The 21,105-nt window shown below is 45.1% G+C and overlaps 1 protein-coding gene across 1 annotated transcript; it reads right to left on the reverse strand.

Moving 5' to 3' along the window:
* On the reverse strand, positions 1-14,548 carry LOC309400486 (zinc finger protein 646-like). The gene is made up of 2 exons (XM_081969009.1): positions 13,591-14,548; positions 1-8,192 (listed from the first exon to the last, which is right to left on the reverse strand). Exon 2 carries the CDS (start codon positions 8,064-8,066, stop codon positions 3,228-3,230), a length of 4,839 nt encoding a protein of 1,612 aa, XP_081825135.1. The 5' UTR covers positions 8,067-8,192; positions 13,591-14,548; the 3' UTR covers positions 1-3,227.
* Between the last annotated feature and the right edge of the window lie 6,557 nt (positions 14,549-21,105).

Below are 21,105 nucleotides of genomic sequence, written 5' to 3' on the forward strand. Positions count from 1 at the left end.
AACGTACGAAACTCAAAATTTATTTTCCTTTTGTGAGGTTTCTTTCTTTTTTGCTGAACCACAGCTAAAATGTCAGTTATCCAAAACAGCAGCATAAACAGGACTTGATCGTCAACATTCTGGAGTTATTGGGCATCGTAAGGATAAACATTGAAGGCATAAAAAAACAACAGATTTCAGCTGGTGAAATAAACCAACATGTGTCCCTCCCGCGCCCTATGAAAAATATTATCCGCCTATGTTAGAAATTCTATAAAACTTTAATCACAAATGAAGAGCTCTTACCTACTTAAAACATTTATTCTTTCAGTAAACCAAATTCTACCTGAATGAGAACAAAATTGGGGGCTAGCCTCAGAGCAGTAGTGAAACTGGTACCTGTGCCAACCCCAAAACAGAAGATAGCCTGGTGATGGTCAGGTTTCTAGTCCTCTTGTTTAAACAAATTTTTGTGTTTTCATAATCCCACCCATCGCATCCCTGTAGTCTAAAGGTTGATCACTATAAACCATTTACAAATTCTAGAGATTATGAGGGTGACAGCTCTTTGATGCATCTCCAGTAACCTCTGGCTGTGCCTTGTAGAGCAAGGAAGGCATGCCGGGATGCTTCATTTCAAGGCATCACCATTCTGGCTGGTCTTTTAAAAAATCTCAGGATGTTTGAAAAACAAGCCCATCTAATGTGGTTCCTTTCTCTGTTTTCTAAACTGTAGAGAAAATCCCCTGGGGGTTAGAATCCGGTCTCTGCAATCTGATCTGCATCCAGATCAACACTAAACCCTAAAGGGATCCAAGTACTCTGGGCAAAACAGAATTAAGGGATCAACCCCTCACAGTACTCCAATAGTTCTCTGAAGCTGAGATTTTTCTCATGACAACTGGAACAAGGAAATCTTCCCTTCCTCCTCTGTCGTCTTTCCAGTGTTGGACCGCCAGGCCTATTATTCTGAGCCACCCTCGCTGCTGTTTAGCATTGTTAGTGTTGCCTGTTGAGAACTGAAATGGGGAGAAAGAAAGGGCATTGTTTCATATTGTGCAGGATTAGGCTTAGTGACTCTTCCTGGGGTAATTCAGGTCCAGACTGGATGGGAGAGTAAAAACCGCCTTTAACAGAAGGGGTTTCTTCTAAAAAGAAATACAAACAAACATCAGGTGAAGCAAGGAGGCCTGATACCATCTGTGCCAAACCCTGTGCAAATGAAGAACAATATTAATTAGCTTTCCACACCAGCTAGGATCCCAATTATTAGGTTTATACTAATGAGATTATTTTCATTGGGAAACACTCCCCCCCCCCCCAGCATCTTAAAGGCAAAGTGGCAATAAACAGAAGAGAAATTAAGTGCCTTACATGCTGTCTCAAAATAATGGCAGAACCAAATGCAATCTAGATGTGGCAGAGTTCAGAAAGTTTTCTTCAAATTAAAAAGTACCCCAGATGCTTCTCCAAACCTAATCCAGTTTGGCATAAAGAGAAATAAAGAATGTGAGATCAAGTTTGACCATGAAAATCACCCTAAGGGAGAGTTTGGATCATAAAGTGATCTGTGTGCATCACTGTCCCTTTCCCTTCAGCTGGGCACCCCATGTCTTCTTCTAAAAAGATGGGCAACCAGAGAGATCTGATTTCTGTGTCCAAAAGATGAGGGTAACTATAGCCAAGAAGCATTCTCAGAGCTGGCTCCTTCCAGATGCACTTGACAGCAACACGCATCATTCTCAGCCAATATGGTGGTGGGCCAACCCATCTGGAGGATGCAAGGGGGAGATCAAAAGGGGAATAGGAAAATGGAATCTTCCTCCCAAGAGATAGGCCTATAAGTCCAATTAATTTTGGGAGGTAAATGGTTTTTCTTGATGACTCATTTACAAAATCCCCAATTATTTTTTTGCTCAAGACCTATTCTGATAAATCACAGCCAGCAAGGTTCTGCCAAAGAGAGCTTGCTTACCCACATAAACCTAACAGTTTCTTTAGAAAGCCTTCCACATAAATCCTAGTACCTTTTAGTCAGTGTTTCAGAATCCATTTTGAAAGCGATCTCTTTTGAACTTTTTAATGTTTCCTTGCATATCAAGGAAACCTGTACGTATTTTAGTGAAGGAGGTAGATTTTTTTTTAAAAAAAGATTACTCCACACCAAGGATTATTGTCGTCTTCTTTAAGTCTTTGTTCAGGAACTACAGAGACCCACCCCCAGAATTCTTGTTTTCCTTATAAGACAGTACTTTTGCCATTCATTAAAAAAAACCCCAATCCTCAGAAGGTCCCAAGGGTGCTCAGTCAGTTCCCCAGAGGATCCAAGACAGAAAAGATAGGACATACACTGTATTGCCAAAAATATTCGCTCACCCATCTAAATAATCAGAATCAGGTGTTCCAATCACTTCCATGGCCACAGGTGTATAAAATCAAGTACCTAGGCATGCAGACTGTTTTTACAAACATTTGTGAAAGAATGGGTCACTCTCAGCTCAGTGAAGTCCAGCGTGGAACTGTGATAGGATGCCACCTGTGCAACAGATCCAGTCGTGACATTTCCTTGCTCCTAAATATTCCACAGTCAACTGTCAGCTGTGTTATAAGAACATGGAAGTGTTTGGGAACAACAGCAACTCAGCCACAAAGTGGTAGGCCACGTAAACTCGTCCAACATCAGTGTGTGACTTCACAAATGGGCTTCTGGAAGAATGGTCAAAAGTTCCCATCAACACACTCCTAAACCTTGTGGAAAGCCTCCCCAGAAGAGTTGAAGCTGTTATAGCTGCAAAGGGTGGACCAACGTCATATTGAACCCTATGGATTAGGAATGGAATGTCACTTACAGTAAGTTCATAAGCGAATAAAGGCAGGTGAGCGAATACTTTTGGCAATATAGTGTATTTCCAAGAGATGCCAGAGAGATGCGTTATGTTATGTGCTCAACGTAACGTTACGTTAAGAGAAAACCCACCACTGTCCCACCTCACCTGCTCTCTTCCCTGCTATCCCAGCTCAATTTTTCTGATCTATGTTCTAAAAAAAGAAAAGCTGGGGAATCATGGACCCAATTTTCCTCATCTTATCTCCCATCAACCACCAAATTTAACCTTTCCCTTTTTTTTGTTGCGTGGACCATTGTTCCCATGAAGCCAGCTTCCCACCCAAACCTCAAACGTTTCCCTGTAATTGGATCTCCCTGCCATACAATCCTGGGTGCACCTCCCCATGTGTGCTAACAGCCCTCAGTTCCCTTCCCCTGTGATACCGCCCTCAAAGGCATGGTGCCCATCAATCTTGGTGTGCAACAACTGGTGCTGCTGGAAGGTAAGGTGGTGGAAGAACCTCTTTGAGCAGATGGGGCAGGAGAAGGTCTTTTCTTCCTTAGACCTGCCGTGGACCTTTGTGTGGGCGGTCAACTGCTTGGCTGTCCGGAAGGCCTTGCCACAATGGGGGCATCGGTGGCATCTCTTGTCCGTGTGGATGTGAAGATGGTTCTTGAGAGCCAGAAGGTTGTAGAAGTCCCTCTGGCAAGTGTGGCAGTGGTAGAGGCCAACTGCATGGGCCTTCTTGTGATTTAGCAGACTACCAGGATGGCGGTATGTCCGCTCACAGCTATGACACTTGTAAGGCTGGTCCTCCAGCAGCTGGCCTTTTGGACTGTCCCCTCTTTCCTGAGCTTGATGCCTTCTTAGGTGCTGCATCAGATCCCTGGAGGCCTGGTAAGCTTTGCCGCAATCCGAGCACTCCAAACGTTTCTTTGCACGCATGCAACTGTGGTTCTTTTGAGAAGTGTGGTTGTGAAAGCGTTTGGGGTGCAGCTGGCTCTGCAAAGTCCTGGCGGGTGCCTCTCCGGGGTTGTTCCCCTGATCCCTTTCGCAATCCGCTTTAGTTCTTTCGGGCTCTTGCCCTGGAATGACCTTGTTGCAAGGATGGGGCTGGAGTTGGTGCCTCTGCAGCTGCCGTTGCCACTTGAAGGCTTTGCCGCAGTCGGGACACTGGTGGCGTTTCACTTCGTAGTGGATGCGCTGGTGGTTCTTCAGGGACATGAGGTTAGGGTAAGCCTTGCTGCACAAGGCACAGGTGAAGTGCCCGACCTTGTGGCTCTTTTGGTGGTTGAGCAAGCTGCCTGCATGGCGGTACGAGCGCTCACACTGCCCGCATCTGTACAGATGCTCTTTGGGATCTGGAAGCTTCTTACCTGGGGCCGGAAGGAGCGGGAATGTTTCTGCCTTGCCAGCTCGCTGGGCCCGAAGGGGCCTCTGAACCAAGTGGAAAGCAGGCTCCAGCCTCCTGTTCCAATGCACACACTGGTGGCTGGCCAGTTGCTTCTGGAGCCGGAACGCCTTGGGGCACTCAGCACATCGGTAGCATTTGGTTTCAAAGTGAGTGCGGTTGTGGTTTTTGAGGGCCATGAGGTTGTAGAGCTGCTTCTGGCAAATGCTGCAGTGAAAGAGGCCTGTCTTATGGCTCTGTCTGTGGTTGATCAGGCTGCCAGCATGCTTGTAGCTGCGTCCACAAACATCACACTGGAAGGGGCATTCCGAGAGGGAGTCTTCTTCGTCCGCCTCTCTTGCTCCTTCTTCCTCTTTCTCTATTGTCTCCATTTCCTGTATTGCTTGGTGGGCCTCTTTCTTCTCATTCTCCTCTCCAGGAACATTACATTCCTGAGCTTCTCTGCTCTTGGACAGTCCTGAGCTCAATTTTTCTCCTTGTTCCACTCTTTCTTCTCCTATCGGAAAGGCAAGGAAAGAATTACTTGGAGGAGCTTCTTCTTCAGCGCCACACAACTTGTCCTTCAGCCTCTCATAAGTGCAAAGTGGTCCCCTTTCTGCAGCAGGGACTGGTTGTTGGAGTTGGGGGATGCTGCTGTTCAACTTGCATCTTGGGTGGTTTCGAAGGTGATTCCGATAGGCAGACAAGTTACGATACTGCCGGCAACAGATGCTGCACTGGTAATCTCCAATCAGGTGGATCTTTTTGTGATTGACTAAGCTGCCACCATGACGGTAGGTCTTGCCACATTGACCACAGGCATAAGGCCGGCTGTCCAGCAGGTCATTAGCAAGAGGAAGTGTTTCCACCAAAGTTGGGGGTAGAGGGGGTGGGTCATCCTCCATGTGCGGAGCTCGCCAGAGCTGGATAGAAGTATCATCCAAGGCTGCCACTTTCTCTTTCAGATGCCCGTTGCTGTGCTCTTCCAAGCTGGCCATATCGTCAAATGTCTGTCCACAATAACCACAGATGTGCGAGAGGAGCTGGTCCTCCTCTGGATCCCCTGAACAATCCAGCTCCTCTTCGGTTTCCCTTTTAAGCACATCTGGACTGTCGCTTTGGCCTTCACCCTCCTCGTGCAAAAGGCTGTGGTGATGCTGAAGGCTCTCTTTGCTGGGGAAGATCATGCCACAGAGGCTGCAGAGGAAAGGATGCTCCTCAGCGTGGCCTTTGGGGTTCTCCTGGCTGGATGCTGTGGCCTTGGCATGCCCGTGAAAATGGTGTTTTAGAGCAAGGAGGGTGGGATACTCTTTAGGGCAGAGAGAACATTGGTAGATGCCAGCTTGATGGGTCTGTTGGTGGTCAATCAAGTTCTTGGCCTGGTCAAAGCCCAGCCCACACTGCTCACAGAGATACTCAGGCAATGGGGAAGACGCTTGTGACTGGGACTGACAGCCATTGGCTGTGGCATCTTTTTCCAGAACGCTGCAACTATCTCTCAGCTCTTCTGACAAAATTAAAACCATAGGCATGGCAGCGCCAGCTTCAGTTTTAGTCTCCTCGTTCGTGATCACCAGTGTCTCAGACAGTCCTCTCCTGGGCCTCTGATGGCCACGCAAGTGGCTTTTAAGGGAGGCCACATTTTGGAAGTGTTTCTTGCAAAGCGAACAGCTGAAGTCACCCATCTGGTGCACCTGCTTATGATTGATGAGGCTTCCTGAATGCCGGTACAATTTGCCACACAACTCACACTTGTAGAGATGCTGGATGGGGACAGGTGGGTAGGTTCCTTCCGCCATCCCTTCCAAATGCTCCCCTCCACTGCTGTGTTGCATGGCGTGAGTCTGCAGACCAGCCACAGTAGGAAAGGCCAACCCACACTGGTGACAAACATGAGACATCTCCGAGGCCGGGAGGATGTCCTCAGCCACCATTGCCCCATTCTCCAGGACTTCTACATCCTGTTTAATAGTCTGAAGAAGATCTGCTTCCTGAGAGTGAAGGACACCAAGCCTAGGCACCTCAGCTGCCTCAATGTCCTCTGTGCAGGGCAGATGGTGCAGCTGATGAAGCTGTAATTCGGCCTCTTCCTCAAAACTCTCTCTGCAATTACTGCAGGTCAAGCCATCCCCCAATTCTTTGCCCTGTATGCACGTGACCCGCAAATGCACACGGACGTGGTTCCGGAGTGCCATGAGGTTGCAATATTGCTTGGGGCAGATGGAGCACTGAAAGATTCCCGTCTGATGAGTGTGGCGATGGTTCACCAGACTGCCACGGTGGCGATAACTCCGCCCGCAGTCTTCACACCGATAGGGTCGCTCTTCCTCCCCGAGAGTCCTTTCTTCCTCTTCCTTGGGACAGGTGACTGGTCCTCTCCAGGCATCCGAGGCCTGGGTTGGGCAGTTGTCAGGGCAATCCTGTGTTTTTGGTGGATCCAGGATCCCAGATGGGTGCTGGGAGGCCTCTTCTGGTGCCGAGGAGATGAGCTTGGACCTGAGGTGGACCCGCAAGTGGTTCTTCAAGGCAGCCAAATTATACAACTGTTTTGAACAGATGGTACAACTGTACACTCCAATCTGGTGGCTCTTCCGGTGGTTGATGAGGCTCCCCGCGTGGCGGTATGTCCTCCCACAGTCCCCGCAGTGGAAAGGACGCTCTCCAGACATGGGAAAACCTTCCTTGCTTTTCAGATGGGCTTCCCAAGCTTCATTGGAGCTAGGGACTGCTTGGGAAGGGCTACTGCCCTCGGCCACTTTTTCTTCATCTGCCTTCTTTGGGTAAAGACAACTGTGTTCCTTCAATTCTTCCTCGTCGGTGAAGGTCCTGCCACAGCGGATGCATAGCTCTCCATCCAGATGACAGCGTTCTCCACCACCGGCCTGGGAGGTATCTTCGAGGCTGCAGGGCGCCCTGTCCCCGAAGCCTGTGCTCATGTGAGGCAGCTGATAGATGTCCAACTTTGCTGATGTTTCTATGGAGTCCTCCTTCCAAACATCGTGCTCCAAATCCTCCCAGGCTGACAGGTCTGCAGACTTGCTTTCCTCCTGGCTGTGGGCTTTCTGGTGGCTCAGCAGCTCCGAGGGCAACCGGAAGGCTTTGTTGGAAAAGCGGCACTTGTAGGGCTGATACTCTGAGTGGACACGGGTGTGGCTTCTGAGGGCCATAAGGTTGGAGAACTTCTTGTAGCACATGGCACACTGATAGACCCCCATCATGTGGCTCTGCTTGTGATTGGTCAAGCTGCTGGCGTGTTTGTAAGCCTTGTCACACTGGTTGCATTTGTAGCAGCGCTTGTCCTCCAGGGCAGCCAGCAGCCCAGGCTCTTCCCCGTCCTCCTCATGCCCCGGGAGTGGATCCTGCTTCTCCCCTTCTGTCTTGATTGGAAACTCCTGCTGAGAAAAGTCGGCTGGCACTACCGACTCAGCAATGTATTTCTCCAGGTTGGACAACAGGCTCCTGCTGCTGCCTTCTATCCCAGAACGGGGGTCAACATCCAGAGAAGACGTGCCTTGGCCTCTTTGGAAGCTATAACTCCCATCCCTCCAGCCTTCTTCCTCCTGCTCCTGGATGGCCTGAGCTGGGCAGTGGTGGCTTGGAAGCTGGGATGAAACTCGGAAGCTTCTGCTGCAGTCTGGGCATTTCTGACGCTTCTCTTCCGTATGAGTACGCAGGTGACTCTTCAGGGACATGGGGTTGGAGAAGTCTTTGTAGCATAGCAGGCAGCGGAAAAGGCCTACCTCATGGGTATGGCGGTGATTCACCAGGCTGCCAGCGTGGCGGTAGCTCCGCGGGCACTGCTTGCATTTGTACGGCCGCTCCTCTTGACCCACAGGCGGCTCACTGCTCAGAGCATCGCCCTCAGCCATTGCTCACATCCAATGTCCTTCTTAATCCTGGCTCTCTTTAAAGAGGGAGCCACGGGCATTTAGAAGCACCCCTCGGTCTCATTGCAGAGCCTTGGGTCCCCTCTTCTTCTCCAACCATTCCAAGACCTGCAGAGAGAAAGAGGGACAGTAATGAGGAGGAATTCCCATGATCAGAGTGAGCATTGCTGGAACCAGAACGTGCAAGAAATAAGTCAAAATGCCACAAATCACATCTTTGAGTAGGGCAGTATATCTCAACTTTGGCAGATTTAAGACATGTGGACTTCAACTCCCAGAATTCCCCAGTCAGCACACTGGCTAGGGAATGCTGGAAATTAAATTTCACAAAACTTAAAAGTTGCAGAGTCAAGACTGAGTAGGTTTTTCTATTTTCTGTATAGAATTTCAGTTCGTTTCATATCCAACTTTTGCCTTAAAAAGGGCTATGGTATACAGGTAGTCGTCAACCTACAACCACAATTGAGCCTAGAATTTATGTTGCTAACTGTCAGGCCTGCAGCCATATTTCTCTTGGATCTTTGGCCTACCACACTTTCTATTATTCTACTATGCCTTTTTCTATGGTGGGAAAATGGAAGGGGGGATTGTACTGAGTTAGATGTTATGTAGCCAAAACAAAATTCCTTCTAGAAAGCCAAGGTCATCCTTTGTCTCTGCACCTGACCGGAACTGGATGGGTGGAACTGCCAGCATGGCAGTGGGAGATTGGACCATGTGATGGATTTGTGGGTATGGGGAAAGATCTTGAACTTTCAAATGGGTGGGGAAAACCAGGAAACTTTCAGATTCGGGTTTTCCCAGATGTGCCAACATGGCTCTCTTAATAAATTGGAACTTTGAGCAATACTTTGCCTCGGACCCTGATTTACTTTTGGATGCTGTTTGGAACCCTGACAATCACTGCAGTTGCTAAGTGAATCACTGCTGTTAAGTGAATCTGGCTTCCCCATTGACTCTGCTTATCAGAAGGTCATAAAAGGTGATCACATGACCCTGGGACACTGCAATGGTCATAAATATGAACCAGTTGTCAAGCATCCAAATGTAAATCATGGGACCATGGGACACTGCAAAGGTCATAAGTGTGAAAAATGGTCATAAGTCACTTTTTCAGTGGCATTGTAACTTCAAATGGTCACTAAATGAAGTGGTGTAAGTCAAGGACTGCCTATAAAACCATAAACTGGCAATCAGAGAGGAAGTGAAGAAACCTGGCTATCTTACAGTATTTAATAGAAATGGGAGACCTTTTTCTGTAAAGGATGCCTAATTTTGTGAGGGGAATTGGCAGCAGGTGGGCTGGGTATGAATCAAACTGCTGTCACCATATGCCACCACTATATGCCACAGTTCATTTAATGATCATTCTGTTACTCTTAATTTTACTAGTTGATAGAGGGAGATTAAGGCTTTCTAGAGCAGTGTTTCTCAACTTGGGCCACCTTAAGATGTATGAACTTCAATTCCCAGAATTCCCGAGTGAGCATGCTGGCTGGGGAATTCTGGGAGTTGAAGTCCACATGTCTTAAAAGTTTCCATGGTTGAGAAACACTGCTTTAGAGCTTGATGGGTTAATTGTGGAGTTTTCCCCCACTCCTTTTGTTGTTCCGCTTGTTTCATATTTCCCAATTTTAACTCTAATGTCTTTCTTACCAGGGTGTCATTCCCCCCTCCCAATATTCAGATCAAGCCAGCATACTGTCCATCCGTTACATCCCTTTAATTAAGAAAAACTCTGCCAAAATGCAGGTGTTAATTATGGATAGCTTTTTATTTAGCTCAGGACTCCTTCAGAGGCAGTTTCTTAATTGGATTTTTTTCTGATTTTTTCCCCTATTCATATATTTTTGCAACTTCACTGCTGTTTAAAAATCCCGTTAGTCTTCTCTTTTGCACAATCTGAAAGGTCTAAACCACATTAGTATCACCTGCAAGCTTGTGTGCAAACATGCAACCATGATGCTCCTTGTAATTTCAAAGGTACCTTTAGAAACAGGGATGTTATTATTCTTACTACTATTCTCTTGTTTTTAAAGATTGTTATTAAGATGTAACTAATTAAGAAATAAAGAAATGATAGTATATTGTTAATTGTAGAAAAAAATTGAAAGAAATACTATCTATGTTTAAATTGAATTAGAGGATGTATGTTGTGTATAGCAAAATATACCAATGGAGAAAATAAGAAATGAAGATTTGGTGTAACTTTGAAGGGGCAATTGAAGATAGTGTTTATGTATTAAGAAAAAATAACCATAAAGATAAAAAATAATGGAAGAGAATAATTTGGCAGAAAGTGAAAATGAAACTATGATATAAAAAGGACTATGTAAATGAGAGGATGTAAAAGAAAAGACCCGGACAACTCTTTGATCCTATAATATGTATAATTTCTATTAAAAAATAAAAAACCTTGGAGGAAAAAAAAAGAAACAAGGATGCAGCTTCACCAAAAGGAACCATTAAAAGGGGCCAGCAGGAAGAGATCTGGTTTTTTCCTGCTTCATTAATAGGAAGTTGTGCCTTCAAGTCACTCTTGACTTCTGGCGATTGCTTGGACCAGTCCCTGCAGTTTTCTTGACAATGTTTTTCAGGAGAGTTTTCTTCGTGCTTTCTTCCTAGATCCGAGAGGCAGTAACTGCATTGGCTTCATGTCCAACTCACAGATTTCCAGTTTCGTGCCTAAAAGCACTACATCAGCTGACCTCAAAATCTATACAGGTAGTCCTCGACTTACAACAGTTTGGTTAGGGACTGTTCGAAGTTACGACAACATTGAAAAAAGGGATTTAGGACCATTTTTCACAGTAATGACCATTGCCAGCATCCCCATGGTCATGTGATCAAAATCTGGATGCTCAGCAACTGACTTATATTTATGACGGTTGCAGTGTCCCAGGGTCATGTGATCACCTTTTATGACCTTCTGATAAGCAGAGTCAATGAGGAAGCCAGATTCACTTAACAGCAGTGATTCACTTAACAACTGTGGCAAGAAAGGCTGTAAAACGGGGCAAAATCTCTTAACTGTCTCTCAGCAACAGAAATTTTGGGCTCAACTGTGGTCCTAAGAAGAGGATTACCTGTAGTTTTTTTTTTTTTAAATAGGGACAAAGCTTTTATTAGGGTATGCACCAAAATGCTCCCACTCTCCAAAGAGGGAAAAGCAACAGGAAGAGAGCTAAGATCACTTAGTCTCGAGGACTAGTCCCTGATGGGATAGTAAAATGCATAGGCTTTTGTGAACTGTATCCCAATCTCCCTGGATACCTTACAGCAGTGGTCCCCAACCCCCGGGCCATGGCTCATCCAGAACCGGTCCGTGCAAATGGCCAGCGAGCACACGAGCGTGTGCAGCTCCAATTTTTTGGGTCCCCATAAGTGGGAAAAGCTCAGGTTCCTGGCACTGATGATGGAGTGGTTGTCTCGGTTTTCTTTGGCTAACAGTGCTAATCAGGATTTACTGAATACTGTCACCCAACACAATAAACCGCAATCCACAGTTTTCAAACCATAGTGGTTCAGTTTACACAATATGTTGAGACTGTGTGACTCATCATCACGAATTTAGTACCACAGGTAGTCCTCGACTTACGACCACAAGAGCCCAAAATTTCTGTTGCTAGGCAAAACAGTTAAGTGAATTTTACCCCATTTTACAACCTTTCTTGCCACAGTTGCTAAGTGAATCGCTGCAAGTTGTTAAGTTAGTAACTTGGTTGTTAAGTGAATCTGGCTTCCCTATTGACTTTGCTTGTCAGACTGTCACAAAAAGTGATCACATGACATTGGGACACTGCAACTATCATAAATATGAGTCAGTTGCCAAGCATCCAAATTTTGATCACATGACCAGGAAATGCTGCAACAGCCATGTGAGAAACGGTCGTAAGTCACTTTTTTCAGTGCCGTTGTAACTTCAAACTTCAAATAAACTATTATAAGTTGAGAACCTGCTATATTTCCCCCCTCAGAAGGGCACCTCTGTGAAAAAGACTGTTACATGTATGTATGCATACATGTGCTGTAATTTCCCCACCTCCGTCTTTTGCAATGTCTTCCCGCAGGAACCAGCCAGTATCAAATCTGAAAAGGAGTCATCACAAACATTACCTATCACAAAAAACAGAATGATCTCTGAATGCCGGCTTCTTAGAAAAGGGTCACATCAGGACATGAGAGGAAATATTATGCCCTGGTTGTAGACTTCCTGGAAATATCTGACTGGTTGTGATAGGTATTAAGAATATTGATTATTCACTCTTTGGTTCTTAGCTTCCTTTAGGCATTAATTTAATAAGATGGGAGAGGTTTTATAACAAACACACGTAGGTGTTAGCTAGTGTCTAAAATAAAAGCTGCTGTAAGAACAAATGTACTTTTGAAAACCTAAATCAGCAGGTTTCAGCTTCTGGGCCCTAAAACCCAGGTAAGAAGTGGGGGCACAATTAACACTAAATCAAGCTACCTCAAAGTATGAAATCCTCAACTTGTTGTTGGGTGTGTTAGAACTAGTTTTTGTTGCAGCGACATAGTAACCTCCAATTGGATGCCTTACACAACACACTGGAATAATTCCCATGTTCTCTAAGAACAGGAAGACTTGAGAATTGTGTTTTGAAAGGGACAGGAAACTAATTTAGGTCTGAGACTATAGGTCAGAAGTCCAGGATTTCCTGATGCAGAACAAAACACTAGTTTTATACCCCTTTCTAAGGAACAAGGTCATTAGGTAGGTCTAATAAACTAGGTATCTCAGTGGCCAGAGTTTGATTTCACCAGATGTCATTCTTTTATTTTTATTCTGCTCAATAACAGAAATTTCCTTGTATGTATGCCTTCTCTCCTGCCCAATTATTTTATTCTAATCTCAAGGCATAAGGAGAGATGCAGGAAATAGAGAAGTTGAATTTTTCTCACCCAACAATAACAAAAATGCATTTGTTTTATAATAAACAGAGCTATAATAATACAATAGCAGAGTTGGAAGAGACCTTGGAGGTCTTCTAGTCCAACCCCCTGCCTAGGCAGGAAACCCTATACCGTTTCAGACAAATGGCTATCCAACATCTTCTTAAAGACTTCCAGTGTTGGGGCATTCACAACTTCTGGAAGCAACTTCTGTTCCACTGATTAATTGTTCTCACTGTCAGGAAGTTTCTCCTCAGTTCTAAGTTGCTTCTCTCCTTGATTAGTTTCCACCCATTGCTTCTTGTTCTACCCTCAGGTGCCTTGGAAAATAGTTTGACTCCCTCTTCTTTGTGGCAACCCCTATAGTGCACAAAGGTTTTATTAAATTACTCTGGACCCAGGGCTTCCCCAATCTTTACTCTCCAGATGGTTGGGCCTGTAATGCCCATCAGCCCTGAACCTCACCATGCAAAATTGCAGTTAGTGGGAGTTCATTGCAGTTTAAAACATTTGGATGGCAACCAGGCAGGAAGAATTACGCACTGAATACAAGTGAATGCATGCACGTAGGGACACAAACATGTTTCCTCACCTGTCAGATCATTCTGAATTTTCCAGATCAGCACAACATTCATTAATCAGGAGCCACTGACACAAACGTCCTTCCTCCCAAAACAGGGAATATGGCCCAGAGCCAGACATATTAATATACATTAAAACGCTGCACAAAACACGTTGGGCGATGAGTGGTGTTAAGTTGATTTTTCGGTTTTCTGGGGCTCAGTTTTAAGCTGCGCTGACTTTCCCAAGAGCCAAAGGCATTCAAGGCGACACCCTTCAGAATCGAGGCAGGCCTTCAGAGCCCCATTTTCGGAGCAGGAGGTTATCAAGGAAGAAGCCTCTGACCCAGAGGCTGAAGAAGACACCTGGAGGAGACCCTGAGTGCTGTGAGAGAGAAGCTGGACCTCCAACCGTAGGATCCGGTGCATTTCAGGACATCCCAGCGGGAAACATCCCGTTCCAGTAGGGCAGCAGCAGCAGCAGCAGCCCGCACGCAATTCCAGGCTTTCTAAGACATCCGGCTACGAGCGGGGCCGAAAACCCTGAGATTCTGATTCAGGAGCACGAGGATCCACGGCCCCACTTCCCCGGGAGGCCCCAGGCGGACGGGCGGGCGGGCTTTCCCCCACGACGACCCACCATTTCCCGGGAAGACACCCGCCGAGCTCTTCGCCTTGGGGAACCAAATGGACGGGGGAAAGGCGAGGCGGGCAAGGCCAAATCCTCTGAGGGCCCCTCGGAAACTCCGCCGTTTCCTGTGACGGGGCTCTGCACGCCGGGCTGGGCGGCCCCGCAACGCCTCCCGGGCCAGCCTCGAGCCCCCAGGATTTACTGGTAGGAGTCCCGCAGGAGAGAGCAACAACAAATAGGTACCGTACTTCCCTTTGTTGCTAGGAAACCGGAAATGTGCACTCTCAAAGCGTTCCCCCTGCCTGGTTAGACGGGAATGCCGCTTTTTCCTCCATGGTAGCCAAAGAGTCTTTTGCAAAATAATCCTCCTCACCACCCGTCCGAATAACATTTTTTTAGAAGTTTAAACGCATCTACAAACACGCATCTCGGCTGAGCACCTACAGATCTCCCGTTATCCTGGAACGTTTTAAGAGTTTTCTGGTGAGACCGGTTCTTTCAGGGCAACCTGATCTACCCAAGTATGGGACGGAGCATACTGCTTCCGCTTTGGCCCCCAATCCAGGAGCCTTCGCAGGCAGTCGCTTTTGCGAAATGAAGGGTAATAGTGTTGCAGAAATTGACAGGCTTTAGACTTCTCAGGATACAGGAAAAGTTTATTTGGCAGCCAGGTTCAGAAACGTTAGCCCATGGCTAACATTGCAAATTCTGAACAATCTTTATTATCGAAGCATGCATTCTTATACAATAATACAATAGTAGAGTTGGAAGGGACCTTGGAGGTCTTCTAGTCCAACCCCCTGCCTAGGCAGGAAACCCTATACCGTTTCAGACAAATAGCTATCCAACAGCTTCTCTCCTTGATTAGTTTCCACCCATTGCTTCTTGTTCTACCCTCAGGTGCTTTGGAGAATAGTTTGACTCCCTCTTCTTTCTGGCAACCTCTGAGATATTGGAATAATGCTATCATGTCTCCCCTAGTCCTTCTTTCTCTTAAGCTAAACATACCCAGTTCCTGCAACCGTTCTTCATATGTTTTAGTCTCCAGTCCTCTAATCATCTTTGTTGCTCTTCTCTGCACTCTTTCCAGAGTCTCCACATCTTTTTTACATCGTGGCGACCAGAACTGGATGCAGTATTCCAAGTGTGGCCTTACCAAGGCATTATAAAGTGGTATTAACACTTCACGTGATCTTGATTCTATCCCTCTGTTGATGCAGCCTAGAACTGTGTTGGCTTTTTTGGCAGCTGCTGCACACTGCTGGCTCATATTTAAATGGTTGTCCACTAGGACTCCAAGATCCCTTTCACAGTTACTACTACTGAGTAAGGTATCACCTATACTGTACCTGTGCATTCCGTTTTTGTTGCCTAAATGTAGAACCTTACTCTTTTCACCATTGAATTTCATTTTATTAGATAGTGCCCAATGTTCAAGTTTGTCAAGATCCTTCTGTATCTTAAGCCTATCTTCTGGAGTGTTGGCTATTCCTGCCAGCTTGGTATCATCTGCAAATTTGATGAGTTCCCCATTTATTCCCTCATCCAAATCATTGATGAAGATGTTGAAGAGTACTGGGCCTAAAACAGAGCCTTGGGGTACTCCACTACATACTTCCCTCCATGTAGATGCAGTTCCATTGAGAACTACACGTTGAGTGCGGTTGGTCAGCCAGTTACCAATCCATCTGGTGGTGATGCTGTCTAACCCACATTCTTCTACTTTATCTAGTAGTAGGTTATGGTCTACCTTATCAAAAGCCTTACTGAAGTCCAAGTAAACTATATCAACGGCATTCCTCTGGTCCACTAATTTTGTCACATTATCAAAGAATGCAATAAGATTAGTCTGGCATGATCTGTTTTTGACAAATCCATGTTGGCTTTTGGCTATTACTTTGTTTGCTTCTAGGTGTTCGCAAATTCGTTGCTTGATTATTTTTTCCAGAATCTTTCCTGGTATTGAGGTTAGGCTGATAGGTCTGTAGTTTCCTGGATCTAATTTTTTCCCTTTTTTGAAGATGGGAACCACATCAGCTCTTTTCCAGTCCTCTGGTAGTTCCCCGGTGTTCCAGGATCTCTGAAAGATATAATTCAGTGGTTCTGAGATCTCGTCTGCTAGTTCCTTCAGAACTCTGGGGTGTAATCCATCCGGTCCTGGTGATTTGAACTCGTCTAGGGTAGACAGGTGCTCACTTACCATTTTCTTCCCTATTTCAATTTGTGTTCCTAATTTTGTGGTGCTGCTTTTGATAGGTTGGACTGTTTTATCCCTTTGTGTAAAGACAGATGCAAAACATGAGTTAAATAGTTCTGCTTTCTCCCTGTTGCTTGTCACCTTCTTGCCACTTTCTCCTAGCAATGGACCAATTGTTTCCTTAACTTTTTTCTTGTTTTTAACATGTTGGAAGAAGCTTTTTTTGTTAATTTTTACTTTTGTGGCAAGCCTTTCTTCATTGTGAGCCTTAGCTTTCCTCACTTCATCTTTACAGGCTCGGGCTATTTGCTGATATTCTGCCTTAGTTATGTCCCCCTCCTTCCACTTTTTATACTTACTTTTTTTGTCTTTCAGTTTGTCAGATAGTTGTTTATGCAGCCATGCTGGTTTCTTTTGGGAGCTGTTGTTTTTCTTCTTCATTGGTATTGTGTTAGACTGGGCTTTTCTAATCTCATTTTTCAAAATTTCCCAAGCTTCTTGAGTTGTTTTCCCCTTGAGGATTCTCATCCATGGAATTTTTCCCAAGCTCTCTCTAAGTTTATTGAAATTAGCTTTCTTAAAGTCCAAGACTCTAGTTTGACTTTGTTCTACTACTTGTGTTTGGATAATGTTGAATTCCAATATTGCATGGTCACTTGCCCCCAGGGTTCCTATGGCTTCAACACCTTTTATCATTTCCTCTCTGTTAGTGAGAATTAAGTCCAGTATGGCTGATCCCCTTGTTTCCTTCTCTACTTTTTGGAAAACAAAGTTGTCTGCTAGGTTTGTTAGGAACCTGTTGGATCTTCCACTTGGTGCAGAGTTTGTTTCCCAGTTGATGTCAGGGTAGTTAAAATCTCCCATTACTATTGTGGTGTGCTTCCTACATACCTTAGTTAGCTGACTAGCAAAAAGTTCATCATCTTCCTCTGCTTGGTTGGGTGGCCTGTAGTATAGACCTATGGCCTGTAGTATAGACCTATGGCAATACATTCTCAAAGACAGTGTAACACGGAAACACTTTACTTATTTCTTATTGGTTACCTTGAGGAAAAAGCCTTATAAGGAGATGGGGGTCTTACTTCTCCTTTTGTTACAGGTATGGACTACGTGCCATTAACGAACTTTAATTGAACCTTGTGGTTTTGGACTTTTGACAGAGGGACATTTGCTGGAACATGTTGTGGTTGAAGGCTGATACAATACAATAGTAGAGTTGGAAGGGACCTTGGAGGTCTTCTAGTCCAACCCCCTGCCTAGGCAGGAAACCCTATACCGTTTCAGACAGATGCTATCCAACATCTTCTTAAAGACTTCCAGTGTTGGGGCATTCACAACTTCTGGAGGCAAGCTGTTCCACTGATTAATTGTTCTAACTGTCAGGAAGTTTCTCCTCAGTTCTAAGTTGCTTCTCTCCTTGATTAGTTTCCACCCATTGCTTCTTGTTCTGTCCACAGGTGCCTTGGAGAATAGCTTGACTCCCTCTTCTTTGTGGCAACCCCTGAGATATTGGAACACTGCTATCATGTCTCCCCTAGTCCTTCTTTCTCTTAAGCTAGACATACCTAGTTCCTGCAACCGTTCTTCATATGTTTTAGTCTCCAGTCCCCTAATCATCTTTGTTGCTCTTCTCTGCACTCTTTCCAGAGTCTCCACATCTTTTTTACATCGTGGCGACCAGAACTGAATGCAGTATTCCAAGTGTGGCCTTACCAAGGCATTATAAAGTGGTATTAATACTTCACGTGATCTTGATTCTATCCCTCTGTTGATGCAGCCTAGAACTGTGTTGGCTTTTTTGGCAGCTGCTGCACACTGCTGGCTCATATTTAAATGGTTGTCCACTAGAACTCCAAGATCCCTCTCACAGTTACTACTATTGAGCACGGTACCACCTATACTGTACCTGTGCATTCCGTTTTTGTTGCCTAAATGTAGAACCTTACTCTTTTCACCATTGAATTTCATTTTATTAGATAGTGCCCAATGTTCAAGTTTGTCAAGATCCTTCTGTATCTTAAGCCTATCTTCTGGAGTGTTGGCTATTCCTGCCAGCTTGGTGTCATCTGCAAATTTGATGAGTTCCCCATTTATTCCCTCATCCAAATCATTGATGAAGATGTTGAAGAGTACTGGGCCTAAAACAGAGCCTTGGGGTACTCCACTGCATACTTCCCTCCATGTAGATGCAGTTCCATTGAGGACTACACGTTGAGTGCGGTTGGTCAGCCAGTTACGAATCCATCTGGTGGTGATGCTGTCTAACCCACATTCTTCTACTTTATCTAGTAGTAGGTTATGGTCTACCTTATCAAAAGCCTTACTGAAGTCCAAGTAAACTATATCAATGGCATTCTTCTGGTCCACTAGTTTTGTCACATTATCAAAGAACATTTCCCTGTCCCTTTAAGCAAGCTTCCAACTGTCCCTTTTATGCCACGTCTTCATTCTTATATTTTAATCCATATTTTATTCTACTTTAAAACTGGAAGGCGGGGTGGCTGGAATGGCCTTGGGCACCTTCCAGTAGTCAGATTCCCCTCCCAACGGGTAAAAATGAGTGGGGGCGGGAGCGAGAAAGTGACCTTCTGTTGGAAGAGCTTGTGAGCAGATGGAGACATGCTGTGAGTTAATTTCACATCTACAAGGGTTTTCCTGGGGGCAAGGTACATTTCAGATGGGCATTGTTCCTCTGATAGTGACCCCACAGGAATGCCAGGTTCCTAATATCGTTTGATGCACAAGGACTATCGTAGCTTTGTTGTTGTTGTTGTTGTTTTCAAAGATCTGGCTCAACTGAAACAGCATGATAAGGTAAAGATCCAGCAGACAGACACAACCAGTATTTTTGACCCAGGGCAGGATCAGACTGATTGATTAAGCTTTGACCTAACTCCAGTACTCTTTATAGTCCCCTTTTCTCAATTGTTGCAGGGGTCTGTTTTCCCTATGCTTTGCCCTTTTTCTTACAGGGTTTGTCAGATAATTGACTTTAGGTGTTGGAATTGGCTTACGGTTCTGTCCCCAAGCATAAATGATGCGCCGTTTGCGGGAGCAGACCTGTACCACATCCTGTAACTTGATTCCACCCTGTTCTTCGGGATTTTTAGCATCCACGGATCTTTCTTCAAGAGCAAGGGGGGTTGCTTGGGTATTTTCGCAACATGGGGAGTTAATAGTCAGGAAGTTATCACTTAGCATGCCTTTTTCCAATAACAGCCAGAGCCACAAAAAGCTCATAATAATCTCTCATGCAAAACTTCTCCTAACACAATTCTTTTAGCCTACTGAATCACCACGTCAGGGAGAAGGCAGGGGTTATATATAGTTTGAGGAAGGGCAATATGAGCTTTGGGCAATCCACAAAACCAAATCTTATTTGCTAAACATATCACCCACAATCCAAAAACTCCTATTATACTGGAAAGAACCCATTCCCACGGTTCTCCAAACATAAGTGTCAGAAGATTCGCACTCCTCTTTGTCACAGTCAATGATTTTAGCCTCAGCACCTGTCTTCCTCTGGAGGGGACAATTCCTGAGGGATGAATATGCAATACAACAAATAAGTACATTCACTAAAGCGAGAGATAGTACAGTTATGACTATGAATACTTGGCTTGCCATTTCCTGACAGGTACTCACACTTTCTAATACATCTTATATCTAATAAATGGAACGTTGTCTTCCTTCTCCAAATCTTCAGCCGTACGTCGAGAAGTCAGCTTCCAAGGGGGTGACTTCAGTAGGCCCTCTTCTGCCCCGTAATTCTGCCCATTGCCGGTAGGGCAGTTTTTAGGGGGCGTTTCTTTAAGCATATCACTAGAGGACGGGCTTCTTCCTGGTCTGCCTCCCAATACTCATCAGCAGCTGGCTCAACTCGAGTCCAGTGAATCCAAAACTTGGATTCCAACACTTTTACTGTGAGTGGAGAACACATGATCACAGTATATGGGCCCTTCCATCTAGGTTTCAAATTCTTCCCTTTCCAGTGTTTTACCCACACTCTATCCCCTATCTGAATATTATGACTGGAAGTTGTTAAAAATGGTGGGGGTAAGGGAGACACAATACTGTTGGATTTCTTGTATTTACTTATTCAATTCTCCCACCATTTGATTCACCCATGAGGACCCCAACTGTCCTAGGTCCCTTACATGATTTTTCAAATTATGGCTTATAACTGGTGGCCGTCCAAACATCATTTCAAAAGGAGATAATTTAAGTTCTTTACATGGAGTACATCTCACAGACCAGAGAGCTAAGGGTAAGGCATCTACCCATTTAAGGTGGGTTTTAAAACACACCTTATCTTTTTCTTAACAGTGCGATTCACACATTTGCTTAATTTCTTTCCTGAGGCCGTTAAAAGACCTCTTTCCCTATAATCAGCAGTATTGATATGCAAAGTAAGGAAGGCATACAGAGTCAGTTCAGATGTTCACCCTTTTTATTCTTTGCCCTCTCTAATGCACAGATTAAAGCCCATAATTCTGCTACTTGGGCACTAGTGCCTTTTGGGAGAGGTCCACTCTCAAAGACTTGGGCAAGAGAGACTACTGCATAGCCTGCATAATGTTCTCCCATAGTAATGAAGCTTGATCCATCAGTGAACAAGTTATAGTCTGCATATTTCAACGGCACGTCCGTTAAGTCTGGTCTGCATGAAAACTGACTCTCAATGGTTTTCATACAATTATGCTCAATTTTGGGTCCTGG

Source organism: Natrix helvetica (genome assembly GCF_964273705.1).
Source record: "Natrix helvetica genome assembly, chromosome: W".
In the NCBI taxonomy this organism is placed as follows: domain Eukaryota; kingdom Metazoa; phylum Chordata; class Lepidosauria; order Squamata; family Natricidae; genus Natrix; species Natrix helvetica.